A 16,010-nucleotide genomic window follows, 5' to 3' on the forward strand; every position below is an offset into this window, starting at 1 on the left:
CTTCTCCTGCAGTGTCTTCTGGCCCTCTGCCATCATCACTATTTCCGCCTCCAACGAGGCCAAACTGTCCTCAAGGTCAGCCACTGACTCCTCCACCTTCTGGAGCGATTGCATTCTGCGCCTCCAGCCTCTGCACCACTTGCTCTAGGGTAGCCCGAATTGGCTCTGCCACCTTAGCTCAGTCTTCTGAGGCCTCCTTGCCATGCTGCTGGAATTTGACTGTTTAAAAGCTCCACCAGCTGCTCCATTGGCCACTGTGCGGGCAATTACGCCACATAGTTCTCTGCCATCTTCTCCCCGACGCACCTCGAGAGTCCTCCTGGTCTGACTGTTGCCCTTTACTCGTTGCATTCCTCATTTCGTAGGGCAAAGACAATTCCTGCCGAAGGAGACTCATTAGCTCTCACTTTCCTGCATTTTCCACCACCCTGCAAAACGGGCGAAAAGGTCCAAAAGATACAACCTGAATAGAAACCACATATGCTATCAAAACATCATGATTGTTACATGACAGCACCACAGATCCGTAACCATCATGATTGTTACATGACACCCCCGGGAAATGCCTTTAGATATATGCAGGTGAGGGCTTTTGTGAGGCGACAGGTGAGGGAATTCCCGTTGCTCCCAGCACAAGAAGTTCAAGATAGGGTGATCTCGGGTGTATGGGTCGGGGAGGGCAAGGTGTTGGAAATACACAAGGAGTTGGAAGAAGAGGGGGAAGCGCTGGTAGAAGAGTTGAAGGGTAAATGGGAGGAGGAGCTGGGGGAGGAGATCGAGGAAGGTCTGTGGGCTGATGCCCTAGGTAGGGTTAATTCCTCCTCCTCGTGTGCCAGGCTCAGCCTGATACAATTTAAGGTGGTCCACAGAGCGCACTTGACGGGGGCGAGGTTGAGTAGGTTCTTTGGGGTAGAGGACCGATGTGGAAGGTGCTCAGGGAGCCCGGCGAACCATGTCCATATGTTTTGGTCATGCCTGGCACTGGAGGGGTTCTGGAGAGGAGTGGCGGGAGCAATATCTCAGGTGGTGAAAGTCCGGGTCAAGCCAAGCTGGGGGCTAGCAATATTTGGAGTAGTGGACGAACCGGGAGTGCAGGAGGCGAAAGAGGCCGGCATTCTGGCCTTTGCGTCCCTAGTAGCCCGGCGAAGGATCTTGCTAATGTGGAAGGAGGCGAAGCCCCCCAGCCTGGAGGCCTGGATAAATGATATGGCTGGGTTCATAAAGTTGGAGAGGATTAAGTTCGCCTTGAGAGGGTCTGCGCAGGGGTTCTACAGGCGGTGGCAACCGTTCCTAGACTATCTCGCGGAGCATTAGAGGAAGGTCGGTCAGCAGCAGCAACCTTGGGGGGGGGGGGGGGAGAGAGGGGACGTCCTGGGGGGGGGGGGGGGGGGGGGGGGGGGGACTGCCTGGGAGGGTGGATGAGCAAGAGATAACATGAAGGGTTGGGGAAACCGGCACGTACGGGTGAGGGCCAGTGTACAAAGCTGTGTAAATATATCATTTTGCCATGTATATATCTTGCTCTGTGCGATTTCTCGTTTTTTTTTTTTGTTACGAGGCGGGGGGCGGGGGGGGGGGGGGGGGGTATTGTTTGTAAGGGAGAAAAATTGTGTTAAAAAACTTTAATAAATATATTTACAAAAAAAAAATGATTGTTACATGACAGCACCCCAGATTCATAACCATCATGAAAACCATCATGATTGTTGCATGACAGCAGCCCAGATTCGTAACCATCATGATTGTTGCATGACAGCCCTCCAGATTTGTAACCATCATGATTGTTGCATGACCGCACCCCAAATTCAGAACCGTCATGATTGTTGCATGACAGCGGCCCAGATTCGTAACCATCATGATTGTTGCATGACAACGCTCCAGATTTGTAACCATCATGATTGTTACATGACAGCACCCCAAATTCGTTTTCCAATCACTCTGGGCCAGAATACTTTAAGTTCAACATAACGTGGAAGGCAAAACAGTCACATAGAATATTAAAGTGATTGAAACATTGGTTACAGAACAGGATGAGTTTCCTTCCATGTGACATAAGGGCAGAAATTATTGCCATTGGTGTTATTGTTCAAATGCAACATGCTAAATTCCTCTTTCTGTTGATTTTATGGAGCTATCAACCCTTTTAGCAGAAAGTAGCTAATTCCTCTATTAAAATAGCAGAGCCAGAGGAATTCAGCATGGATGTGTTAAGTATTCCTCTGTTACAACTGAGAAGTAAACAGACAGCTTTATAGTCAGTCTGATCCCATTAACGTTATCAACTGTGGCACCCCAGCAACATGTTACTGTTCAGTTCTGTGAATATATTTTATTCACTAAGAACTGTACTTGGAAAAGAATTTCTTTAAGCTGCAGGCAAAAGTAATCCGAATACAAATGTTAAATCTTTAGCTGTTTAACCAGCAATTTGATCTGGACAGGATTACGTAGAAATTGCAATAAAGGAAGAGGCCATTCAGCCCCAACAGCATGTGTTGGTGTTTGTCATCTCCACAACAGCAGTTCTGACCCCATATGTCTTCCTTTCCCATATCCTGTATTACTAGTTTCAAGGGGGAAAGTATAGTGAGGAGGTTTGACACTGTTCTCTGTAGCAAAAGGCAAGAGACCAGATTGGTGTTTTTCCTGCCGGGGATCCAGTTGGTTATTGTGGTCCATGTCAGTTATCAACAACGTCGATGGATCTCGGAAAGAAGTCCTGTGAGTGTGAGGAACTAAGCACTAAATTGAAAAGCAGAACCTCCCGAGGTAATAATCTCTGGATTGCAAATTGGCACAGGGTACATAAATAAATACAATCTGATAGCCGTCACAGAGACATGGCTGAAGGATGATATTGATGGGGTAGGTGATATTTAGGAAGGATAAAAAGCTAGGAAAAGATAGAGGGATAGCTATGTTTGTTAATTAATTATGGTAACAGCGCACTAGAGAGGGATGACCTGAGTTCAGGCAACCAGAATGTGGAAACAGTTTGATAAAGGCAGGTGGTGCACAGGACAGTAACCATATGGTAAGACAGGGTATAAAGGAAGAAATAATGGGAGCTTATCAAAAAGATAACGGCAATAATCATTGAGAAATTTAATCTGCAACAGTATGTGGTGTTCTTTTTGATTCTGCTTCTCAGGATGGATGTTGTAGTGTTCACAAAGACCACAGAAGCTAAGTTCATTAACAAAGCTAACACTTATTTACACTACTTATAAAAGCTCTACCACTTACCCATATAGTAAACAATAATTTAGGAATCTACAATCTACACTCTACTAACACTAGTCTCTACACTCTATCTATAACTGTACTCTACACTCTCTCTCTGCTCCTCTCCAGCCTTCTCCCAGAAGCCTGTGAGTCAGTGCTTTATACAGTTCTGCACCTAGCTCTATCTAGTGGTTAATTATATGACATTAACCCATTGTATTCTGAACATTTCACATAATGTCACACAGTAGACACAGTAGCCTAGATGAGGAATTTTCTTTGAATGGCATGTTCTGGAGCCGACCAGTGAGCAGGCCTTTTCAAGACATGATGTTGTGCAACAAGATAGGATTTATTAATTACCTCATAGTGAAGGCACCCCTATGTAGCAGCGATCATAATATGATCAAATTTAACATTCAGTTTGAGGGAGAGAAAAGTGAGTCCAAGGCTAGTATTTGTTTTTATAAATTTAGAGTACCCAATTATTTTTTTTCCAATTAAGGGGCAATTTCGAGTGGCCAATCCACCTACCCTGCACATCTTTGGGTTTAGGGGTGAAACCCACGCAAACACAGGGAGAATGTGCAACTCCACACGGACAGTGACCCAGAGCCGGGATCGAACCTGGGACCTCGGCGCCGTGAGGCAATAATGCTAACCGCTATGCCACTGTGCTGCCTTAGTATTTGAAACTTAAATAAGGGCAATTTAGAGGGCATGAAAGCAGAGCGAGCTAAAGTGAACTGGCAAATTTCTTTAAGGGATAGGTTAACAGTGATTCAATGGTGATTATTTAAAGGGAAATTTCAGAATACGCAGAATAGATATATTCCAACAAGAAATAGAGATTGCAAGCAGAGGACGCACCATCCATGGTTAACTGAAAAAAATTAAATATTGTACCAAACTTGAAGAAAAAGCATATCATTGCACAAAGATGGATTGCAGGTCAGAAGATTAGACAGAATATAGTAGAAACCAAGAATAACCAAAAGATTGATAAGGAAGGAAAAATTAGAGTACGAAAGAAAGCTAGCTCGAAATATTAAGACAATTGTTAGAGTTTCTGCAGATGTTGGAAAAAGGAGAGTTGACAAACGTGAGCATTGGTCGTCCTCAAAAGTGAGTCTGGGGAATTAATAGCGAAAAATAACGAAACGGTAGATGAATTAAACTGGTATTTTGCAATGGTCTTCACTCTCGAGGAAAACATTCCATCCCAAAAATAGCTGTAAATCAGGAAAGGAAAGGGATAGAAGAAATCTGAAAATTTACAATCATCAGGGAAGTGGTACTGAGTAAATTATTGGGTCTGTGGACTAGCGGGTTTCCCAGGCCTTAATGGATTTCATCCGAGGGTCTTAAAAAGAAGAGATTAGTGGGAGAGTTGATGTGTTGGTTTTAATTTGCCAAGATTTCCTAGATTCAGGGACTGTTCCATTAGACTCGAAAATAGAAAATGTAACTCCTTTATTCAAAAAAGGATGGAGACAGAAAGCAGGAAACTACAGGCTTAACATCTGACATAGGAAAAATGTAAAAAGCGATTATTAAAAACATTATGGCGGTGCACTTGGAAACATTCATGGCAATCAGGAAGAGTCAGTGTGGTTTTGTGAAAGGGAAAGTATGCGTAACCAATTTATTGCAGTTCTTTGAAGAAGTGACAGCTGCTGTGGATAAAGGGGAACAGGTGGATGTTCTGTTATAGATTTCCAGACGTGTTGCGTCAAAGGTTATTGTGAAAAATAAAAGTTTGTGGTGTAAGGGGTAACATATTGTCATGGATAGAAGATTAGCTAGCGAACAGAAAACAAGAGGGTAGGTATAAATGGGTCTTTATCTGGTTGTAAAGATGTCTGGTGTACCACAGGGATCTGTGCTGGCCCCTCAACCTTTTACAATGAAGGGATTGAAGTTCCGAAATTTGCTGATGTCACAAAGATAGTTTGGATAGTTAGATGTGAAGTGTCCATAAGGAGACAACAGAGGGATTTAGACACACTTGAGTTATGAGGATAGACGAGAGAGGTTGGGATTGTTCTCCTTGGAGAGGAGAAGATTAAGAGGAATTTTGATAGAGATGGACATGGTAGATAGGGAGAAACTGTTCCTGCTGATAAATGGATCAAGAAGGAGAGGGCACAGAGTTAAAGTAATTTGCAGAAGAAACAAATATAATGTGACCAAAAACCTTTTCACGCAACGAGTGTTGGGTCCGGAATGCGCTGCTTCGAAGTGTGGTGGAGGCAGGTTTAATTGAGGCAGGAGAATGGGACTAAGCCGTGATGTTCTTTGGGAGAGCTAGTACAGACATGATGGGCTCAATGGGTGCCTTCTGCACTGTAACAATACTGTGATTTTGTGAGATAGGTTAAGTGAGTGGGCAAAGACATTGCAATTGAAGTATAATGTGGGAAAGTGTCAAATTGTACATTTTGGCAGGAAAAATAAAAAAGAAGCATAGTATCCTAGTGGTGAGAGATTGATGAGCTCTGAGATACAGAGGGCTCTAGGTGCTTTCGCGCATGAATCACAAAAGGCTATTATGCAGGTACAGCAAGTAATTAGGAAAGCTAATAGAATGTTTATTATTTATTAAGGGGAATTGAATAGAAAAGTAGAAAGTTATGTTTCAATTATACAAGGCATTAATTAGTAAGACCACATTTGGAGTACTGTATACAACACAGGTCTCCCTATTTAAGGAAAGATGTAAATGCATTGGAAGCAGTTCAAGGTTTGCTAGACTAATATCTGGATCAGGCAGGTTCTCTTCTGAGGAAAGGTTAGACAGGCTAGGCTTGTATCCACTGGTATACTGCTGGTACGTTTCAAAAAACAAAAATACATGTTGAAATTATTATTTATCTAGAAGTGTAATAGACTTGCTCAAATATGAGGGGTTTTGAGAAGGTAAATTGGGGGAAACTATTTCTGCTGCTTGGTGAATCTGTAACTAGAGGGCATCAAATTCAGATTATGAAATGAATGGAAGAAGTTTTGGGGACACGTTTTCTAATGCAGAGTTTTAATACATAGAAACCCTGATTGGAAACTGAACCAAAAACAGGGAAATGGATAAATATTTCAAAAGACAAGAGAATGGGGCAGTGGATAGACAAATCCACAGCACGGTAGCACAGTGGTTAGCACTGTTGCTTCACAGCGCCAATGCCCTGGGTTCGATTCCCGCTTGGGTCACTGTGCAGTCTGCCCATTCTCCCCGTGTCTGCGTGGGTTTCCTCCAGGTCTTCCAGTTTCCTCCCACAAGTCCCGAAAGACATGCTTGTTCGGTGAATTGGACATTCTGAATTCTCACTGTGTACCCGAACAGGTGCCGGAATGTGGCAACTCGGGGATTTTCACAGTAACTTCTTTGCAGTGTGAATGTAAGCCTACTTTTGACAATAATAAAGATTAATATTATTATGGAATTTAGAAGAGTAACAGGCAATTTGATTGAAACATACAAAATCCTGAGAGGTCTGGACCAGGGTGGATGAGGAAGGATATTTCCTCTTGTGGGAGAATCTGTTCAAAATAAGGAGTTGCCCATTTCGGGCCAAAGTGAGGAGAAATGTTTTCTCTTAGAGGAGAGGTTTTGTTTACTTTCATGCCTGATGCCCAGTCATGCTGCAAAGGGCAGCGTTTTTTTTTAATGGATTATTTTATGGGGTCGATCATCGTTGGCAAGGCCAGCATTGGTTGCCCATCCCGAAAGACATGCTTGTTAGATGAACTGCGCATTCTGAATTCTCCCTCAGTGTACCCGAACAGGCAAGTGTGGCGACTTAGGGGATTTTCACAGTAACGTCATTGCAGTGTTAATGTAAGCTGACTTGTGACTCTAATAAAGATTACTATTAAGATTGCCACTTGAAAACTGGACTCTCCAGCCATGACATTGCAGCGTGGCAAAGTACTTAAACAGCTTTGCTGCATACACCATTGCTTTTTGGGTTCGGCAGATGCCAAATTTGCTCACCCAGTAATTAATTGCTGTGGCCTCAGTTTTCCACTGAGGTTCCACCACTGGATGACAATGGAAGCTCAACAGGATAATTGTTCCTCTGGCTCTCTGCCTTTGTCGCTGGAAAGTAAATTCAGGTGGTGTGTAACATGTGTGGCTGATCTGTTCACATTGGTTAACTATTGGGCCAATTCATGTTGAAATTACCCCCGGATTGTTCTGCATCTACTCCGGCATAAGTTAATAATTTAATAATTGAGATGATGTTATCTTGTGCTCATTTCCCTTATCCTTTCCTCATGAATTGCCTCTGGAAATGATCCTCCTAATTTTCAAAAGTTTTCCAAAATCCATTTTTTTAAAAAAACATGTTTCCGTCTTTTTCTCAAACTACCCTCCTCCCAGAAGTTTATTTGGTTGAAATTGAAGAAGTATGAGGTACTCCAAGGCTTTTGTGGAAAACATATCCATGGCCACAACACTTCTTATTGGGAATATCTTCCCAATGTCTATATGCAGTCGATTGACTGAATACAATTGTTCAGATACTAAGCAACATCCGAGGGCTAAGATTTATAATCAATTATGAGAAACCCCAGCGACAACTCCGAGCTATGCTAACATTCTTGCTGATATTATTTCAGACAGTATTTAAAACCGTAACATGGGCTATCTAAAAATGTGCTTGCAAAAGGTCATGATGCAGCAAACATTGCATCAGTTGTAGCATAAACTTGTTAAGTTCTTCCAAAGCAAAATTTCAGGACAAGCTGTCCCTGGATATTCTAAGACCTAAGTCAGTCAGATAAACGTCCAAAAATACCTCACCAAGGGTAACTTTTCAAATTAGTTCCCTGGACCCAAGAGGTTTAGAAAGAAGTCTCAGGGGATTTGGATGATCATCACATTTCTATCATTAGAATTGTTTTTTTTTTTGTTGCAATTATTAATTTACTAATGTTAATTTACTAACATTGTTGTATGTTGTTTAATTTTTTTTTAAACTCTCTCTACGAAGTGTTCACTATAGGTAGTTGTCACCATGTTCTCTGTAAGTTAAGACACTGGTCCTTGAGAGTGCGACAGTATTTGCAGGGGGTCCAGCACACACACAAGTTGGAAAACTCTGTTCTAAACGACAATTCTGGTCGTCTTTCAAAATTATTGTATTCGGCTGATATTGTGCAATAACCAAAAAAAGTGAAAAGCAAACGCAGCTAATAAATAATATAATTAATAATAATAATATTTTATTGTCACAAGTATGAAGTTACTGTGAAAAGCCACTAGTCGTCACATTCCAGCACCTGTTCAGGTAAGCTGGTACGGGAATTGAACCGGCGCTGCTGGTCTTGTTCTGCAATACAAACCAGCAGTCTAACATTCTAGAGTGTTACAGAATTTTTCAAAAATGATGCAAGTCTGCTGATGGTTTTATCTCATGCCCATTTCCCTTACCTTTATTATTCCTCTTTCAAGCAACAATCGATTTTGAACAACATTTAGGGAATGGACTTCTATAGTTTAGTGTTGATTATTCCACATTATAACTGCCATCTGTATCAAGAATTCATTCAAATCTCCCATTTAATTGTTTTGGTGAAACTTAAATCTGTAACTTCTCATTTAACTATCATTATGTCATTAAGGACTGACGCACATGCAGCACAGTTCCTCTGTTTTTCTAACAGTTGAGCGTTTAATAATGGCTAAGCCACAGATATTGATAAGCAGGATTACAACAACAATGATGTCATTCATAGTATATCCAAAAGGCATTAATTCATTATGTTTAAGGCATTAGGTTCAAGCTTCCCAGGAGCTACATTCCAGACCTGATGTAACACAATTAAGCAATTATTAATCATTAGTAAAGTAGCCCAACATCAGGGCAAATATCAGAGAGCAATTTTAGCCAACTCCTGTGGTATGAGACCTTTATGAAATATGAACTTCATATTTCACCAATCTTAATTTTTGATTATGTTTTTCCCATGGACTCTCTCTTTGCCCATTCACTTCTCTACTTAATATGCATTTTCTCTCATTCTCTTACAGATTGCAGCAATGTACTCCAAGGTGGCAAAAAAAGGTCACAGAAAGGAAATGCCATTAGCTCTAACTACAGGACTCCAAAAAGACGGCAACCTAAATTACCACTCTTGGTCAACAGGAAACCTAAATGAAGAAGAATCAGAGTATGAGTCTATCAAAAGTCCACGGTGGCACTCAGGCAGCCAGTTGGCAGGGGATGACCCAGAATATGCTTCAGTTAATGAAAGGACCTGGGGAATGAAATGCAGGAATGGAGACAAAGAAGAAGAAGATGAAGAAGAAGAACCGGAACCAGGTTATGAAGCAATTAATGCAAGATGGAAGAAAATTAACTTTGCAATTAAGAGTGGCAAGGTACAAAAGATTGCTCATGAGAGGCAAACCGAAAACTATTATGAAAGTATCAGTGAGCTGCAGCAGAGCCGTACACGTACACAAGTGCTAACGTCAGGGGATGGCAAAGAGGTCTACATAACAGGACTCTAGTTGAGCGTTTGCAAGGATGGAGGAATCTAAATTAAATGACTCCTGCAACAATGTGATTATTTTAGAACCATCCCTGATGCCTTACTTGTTACAAACCTTTTTAATTCAATGGCTGGAATATAGAACATAAAATAACCTACAAAGTATAGTTGCCAATATTAGTGGATGAACACGCAACATAATGAACAGAGGAATGTATGAAAACATTAACCCACCTGCTTTAAATTAATGGAGATGGAATACATCTTCAGCGATCATCGCTAATATCAGCAACTGTCATTTTTGGATTGACATGTTTAATATTAATTTTTGAAGGAGAAATTAATCCTCCTCGAAGTGGTAAATATCAGTAATTTACTCATTAACACAAGGTTCCAAATTTCTGGATCATATACCATAATGCTGAAATGTATGCTGGTCTCAGTGACAATTATGCCCATGGTAACTTGCAGCAAAGTATCCTGCGCAGTTTATTTGTCAGCACCGGATTGTAAAAGCTGACATAAAACAAGTGTAGATGCAAGGTAATCAATAGGGATAATAGTCAATGGACTCCTGTCTTCTACCATGGGACTTTGGTTAAGCATAGTGCAGGTCACAGTATATTTTTTTAAATCGTGGGTGATATCACTTCAAAATCCTAGAAACCTAAGTTAGTATCAGGTAACTTTAGGCCATGCTGCAGCTAAATGTTCTGGCCTAAATATACAACGGCACATTCACATAAACCCAGGAATCAACATCAAGCAATTTTCAACAAGTCAGAATGACATCAATGTCCATATCAATGAGACATGGAGTCTGACGAACATATTTTTAGAAGACGAGCAAACAAATCGAGGACATTTAGTCAAAGCAGCCAGCCCGGGTTCTTTGAGGAGGGGCAGTCATTGTCAGATTACTGCTCTGCTTGAACTTTGACCCAGGTGTTCTGTGCCCAACCTTACCAGAAATACGGAGTGCAGCCTCCTCTGATACACCATTGTAGCGCTGTAAAGTTGGAGGAAGGCATGACACACTCCCTTTTTACAGCACTAGTTGTCATATGGTCAATATAAAGGTTCAGTGTAAGGTTAGCGAATGGGTAAATTGGTAAATAATTGAATCGGTATGTGGATGAGATAAGTGGGTAGGTGGGGAGATGACAGGCCAGTAGGGTGGCAGGTGGGTGGGTGGTAGATGGGTGAGTGGATAGATGGGTCAGGGGATAACCAAGTCATGCCAGGAGGGGTAGTCCAATTTGTCAGGGTAGTCAGGTGGCAAGAGTTAGTGTGGATTTGGAGGGGGAGGTGGGTAGTACGGTTGGATCTAGGGGAGCTGGGGGGTGGTCAAGTTGGTGGTTAGAGGATGGAGTAGTAGCCGGTCCGGTAGATAGTCCAGGTGTGGGAGGTTGTTGGGGTGCCGGGGATAGTCGGAGTTATGGTGGGCGGGATCCAGATCTCAATGTCTTGCTAGATCTCAACGGGCGTGATAACCGTTGGGCTACCCGGAAGCGGCCTCTCACATGATTTACTGGCTGTGTCCCATCCCGATTTCAGCGGGATGCGGCCGATAACTCATGCCGTTATGTTTAGAACTTGATACTTACTCATCCAGCCCTTTTGTTTCCTGTTGGAGTTCACTTTTAAACTCTCAAAATATTTGCATTGACTGAAAAATCAAACTGACATATTCTCTTGTTGGAAGTTGCTTAGAAATATTTGTTTCCTATAAAATTATTTTGATTTTCATATTATAATGTTTCTTAAAGATAAATCTGCCCATTTCTATTGGATTAGTATATTAAAGCATAATTTATTAGATATATCACATCGCGGCCTATGTTAGAATAAGTTCGACAGTAACATTTACTTTGGATAGTCAAATAACAATGGTGGAGAAAGAATAGCAATATTAGTTGGACTGTCTTAGATTTTTAATCATTTATTCACCCTTTGTTTCAAGTCAGATGGCTATCGTAATTGCTGGGTCCAAATTATTTGACCTGCTGCCTTTGAAATTATTTTTAAAATGCCTGGATCAAATTATTAGTTTTTTGTGATAGTGTTCTTATAATATTCCTTCTGCACTATTTTAAATAATCAATTATTTATAATAATGAGAAGAAGAATCTTTACTGTCACAAGTAGGCTTACATTAATTCTGCAATGAAGTTACTGTGAAAAACCTCTAGTCACCACACTCCGGCGCCTGTTCGGGTACACAGAGGGAAAATTCAGAATGTCCAAATTACCTAATTCAAATGGACTCTTAAAATATCAGACAAGTGAACTCCTTTCAAAGGGATATTGATAGAGTAGGTGAATGGGTAAAACTGTGACAGATGGATTTCAATGTAAGCAAGTGTGAGGTTAGCCATTTTGGACCAAAAAAGGATCAATCAGGGTATTTTATAGATTATATGAAGCTACATTCAGTAGATGTCCAAGGACACGTGGGGGGCCAGGTGCATAGGTAGTTAAAATGCCACAGACAAGTGCAGAAAGTAATCAAGTAGGCCAATGAAATGCTGGCCTTTATATCCAGAGGACTGGAGTATAAAGATGCAGATGTTGTGCTGCAGCTTTACAAAACCCTGATTAGACCCCACTTGGTGTACTGTGGGCAGATCTGGGCACCACACTTAGGAAGGAGATTTTGGTGTTGGAGGGAGTGCAACATAGGTTTACAAGAAATATACTTGGACTTCGGGGGTTAAGTTGTGAGGAGAGATTATACAAATTAGGCCTGTTTTCACTAGAATTTTGAGAGTTAAGGGGTGATTTGATCGAAGCCTTCAAGATATTAACAGGAAATGACAGGGTAGATAAAGATAAACAGTTTCCACTGGTTGGAGATTCTAGCGCCGGGGGGGCATATTCTAAAAAATTAGGGTCAGACCATTCAGGAGAGATGGTCGGAAGCACCTCTATACTCAAATGGTGGAAAGAGGTTTTGAACTCTCTTCCACAAACAGCAATTGATGCTAGATCAGTTGTTAATTCTAAATCTGAGATAGTCAATTTTTGTTAAGCAGGGGTATTAAATGATATGGGCCAAAAGCAGGTATATGGGGCGGGATTCTCAGCAATCAGCGCGATGTCCGCCGACCGGCACCAAAAACGGCGCGAATCGGTCCGGCATCGCACCGCCCCAAATTTGCGGAATTCTCCGCATCTTGAGGGGCAGAGCCCTCACCTTGAGGGGCTAGGCCCGCGCCGGGCTGATTTCCGCCCCGCCAGCTGGCGGGAAAGGCCTTTGGTGCCCCGCCAGCTGATGCGGAAATGACTTTGCCGTGTGGCGCATGCGCGGGAGCGTCAGCGGCCGCTCACTGCATCCCCGCGCATGCGCAGTGGAGGGGGTCTCTTCCGCCTCCGCCATAGTGGAGACCATGGCGAAAGCGGAAGGAAAAGAGTGCCCCCACGGCACAGGCCCGCCCGCGGATCGGTGGGCCGCGATCGCGGGCCAGGCCACCGTGGGGGCACCCCCCGTGGCCAGATCGCCCCGCGCCCCCCCCCCCCAGGACCCCGGAGCCTGCCCACGCCGCCTTGCCCCGCCGGTAAGAGAGGTGGTTTGATTCTCGCCGGTGGGACAGGCATTCCAGCAGCGGGACTTCGGGCCGGAGAATCGCCGGGGGGGGGGTCCGCCAACCGGTGCGGCGCGATTCCCACCCCCGCCGAATATCCGGTGCGGGAGAATTCAGCAACCGGCGGGGGCGGGATTCACGCCAGCCCCCGGCAATTCTCCGACCCGGCGGGGAGTCGGAGAATCCCGCCCATGGAGTTAGACCACAGATCAGCCATGATCTCATTGAATGGTAGAGCAGGCTCGAGGGGCTGAATGGCCTACCCCTGTCCTACATTTCATGCGTTCATAAAGTATATGAAGTATTTGTAATGGTTTAATTTCTTGACTGAAGTTTTTAAATAGGCAATTGTTGTCCATGCATGTACCCCTGACCACATCTAAATATTCTATAATAAATGCTATTTCTGTGTTTCAGTTCGATATATACTTGGAACGTTGTTGCAAATATTTACATTTTTCTACATTTTTAGGGAAAATCATTTTTATCAGCTTTTTTTAATGCAAACTTGAAAATGAGAAGCCAAATAAGATTGAATTAACATCTCAAACTAGACAAAGGTTGTCTAAATTAAAGGAATTTAAACCGAAATCTCTAGGAATGCACCGTCTGGAAGGAATGCTACACTGATAGGCTGGAGGAAACTAAGAAAAAAAGGACAGTACAAGAACCAGCAGCTGTTTATTCTTTTAATGCAAGTCCAAAATATTTTGTAAGAAATTTTGACCTTTACAATACCAATTATCTCTGCCTCTTAAATAAAATAAATCTATGTGTTTTTACATCGATGTATTTATAGATACGGGGCCGGGTTTAGCTCAGTTGGCTGGACGGCTGGTTCGTGATGCAACAGCGCGGGTTTAATTCCCGTACTGTCGGAGGTTATTCATGCATCTCAAGCTTGCCCCTCGCCTGAGGTGTGGTGATCCTCAGGTTAAATCACCAACAGCCAGCTCTTCCCCTCAAAAGGGAAAGCAGCCTATGCTCATCTGTGCCAGTGGTGATTTTACTTTTTATTTGTAATTGGAAATTTGTTCAGTGGTACTCCTTGCTGCGGTTTAAGAAGCCTGGTAAAAGTTAAAACCCACTCCTGTTTTAGTTTTGGTAGGTCCTGCAACAAACAGTAGCCCAAGTAATAATACAGAGGATTATGCTGTGTTTAAATGATATTACGGTGCTGTACATTTTTTAATTGCATTTTTAATTGCATATCTACAACAAAATAAAGTTAGCAATCTTCTTGTTTTATCCTTTCCTGGAATGTGAGCACTGCTGGCAAGGCCAACACTATTGCCCAATATTCGGTACCATTCATGACTTTCGGATACTGAAGCTGTTCTGTGTCCATGTGTAGCAAGACCAGGTTTGAGCTGATAAGTGGGGTGATGGCGGTGTCGTGGTATTGTAATCCAGAGGACCAGGCTAATGTTCTGGGGACATGGGTTCAAATTCCACCACGGAAGCTGGTGGAATTTCAATTCAATTTTTTTAAAAATCTGGTTTCAGTAATGGTGACCATGAATCCATTGTTGATTGTCCTAAAAACCTATCTGATGCACTAATACCCTTTAGGGAAGTGTAGGAGCCCAGTTATTTCATTTGTTCCCATTTCTTTCATTTTATTTTTATAGTTTTTGGCCCGTGCCTTTAAGCGGAGGGACTCCAGCTGCAACTGGACATTGTGTTCCAGTTTTTATATTTTGGAGAGGAGAATCCAGACGCTTCGACATCGAGTGGATCTTAGGAACCAGCTTTGGAGGAAGTTGGTTTGATTGGTTTGCTGGCAACCTGTGGGTTGGCCAGGGACAGTGTTCTGCCTGACAACAGTCAGTGATTCGTTCCTGCGTGATGATTTCTGCGAGAGCTTGGCAGAAGTGATTAGACCTTTGAAGGAGAAGGGTTAGTCTCTCTCGCCCTGTCGGTCTGTCAGTCTGTCTCTCTCTCTACCTCTCTCTCACCTTGGCATTGCCAACCACTAGTGCCGTTCCATCTGCTCCCCAGTGCTGAACGGCACTCACCCAAGGTCTCCGAGGCGAAGGGATGAATCCGAAATCTTGGGTACCTCAGGAATCTGCACATTATAGAGTGAGACTAGCTGTCTTGTTCTAATATGCAGATTTGCCAAAAAGTGATCCTGCCCACAATGGATGGGATTTACATCACAACATCTCACGAGATTGCGTTGTCTCTCACAAGACATAGCAAGCCAGGTAGATCTTGGTAGCGGTATCTCCCAGCTTTTTACAGCGGTGCACTGCGTTACAGCCACAGCATGGCCATTGGGTCATGTCCTTAGAAATGTTTTGGTTGAATTACGCCCAACATCTAATTTCAATTGTGTTGTGACTCTGGGTCAATTGGAGGTGGAATTGACAGTGACTAGCCCAGGGTGTTATGACGAAAGGCAATCTGGCATCCTTACTTGGTATGGCCTACATGTGACTCCAGATCAGTTTTAGGAACAATTGGGGATGGGCAAAAATGCTGGCCTTGCCAGCAACACCCACATCTAATGAAATCATTTTTTTCAAATAACATTTGTGCTAGGGGTTGACACATTGGACCAGCCATATAAATGCTGTGGCTCCAAGAGTAGGTCAGCGGCTGGGAATTATGTAACGAGTAACTCGCATCCTGACTCCCCAACACCTGTCCCAGTCTAGCACAAGCCAAGAGTGTGATGGCAGACTCTCCACTCGCCAG

General features: G+C 42.9%; 1 protein-coding gene across 1 annotated transcript in view; it reads left to right on the forward strand.

The window, feature by feature from the left end:
* Nucleotides 1-14,546, forward strand: part of LOC140428444 (phosphoprotein associated with glycosphingolipid-enriched microdomains 1-like) — a 163,638-nt gene extending 149,092 nt beyond the window's left edge. The window contains exon 8 of the mRNA XM_072514901.1: nucleotides 9,260-14,546. Coding sequence (XP_072371002.1) covers nucleotides 9,260-9,742 — 483 coding nt within the window. The 3' untranslated portion in view covers nucleotides 9,743-14,546. The remainder of the gene's footprint in view (nucleotides 1-9,259) is intronic.
* The last annotated feature ends 1,464 nt before the right edge of the window (nucleotides 14,547-16,010 follow it).

Source organism: Scyliorhinus torazame, chromosome 8 (assembly GCF_047496885.1).
Source record: "Scyliorhinus torazame isolate Kashiwa2021f chromosome 8, sScyTor2.1, whole genome shotgun sequence".
NCBI lineage: Eukaryota > Metazoa > Chordata > Chondrichthyes > Carcharhiniformes > Scyliorhinidae > Scyliorhinus > Scyliorhinus torazame.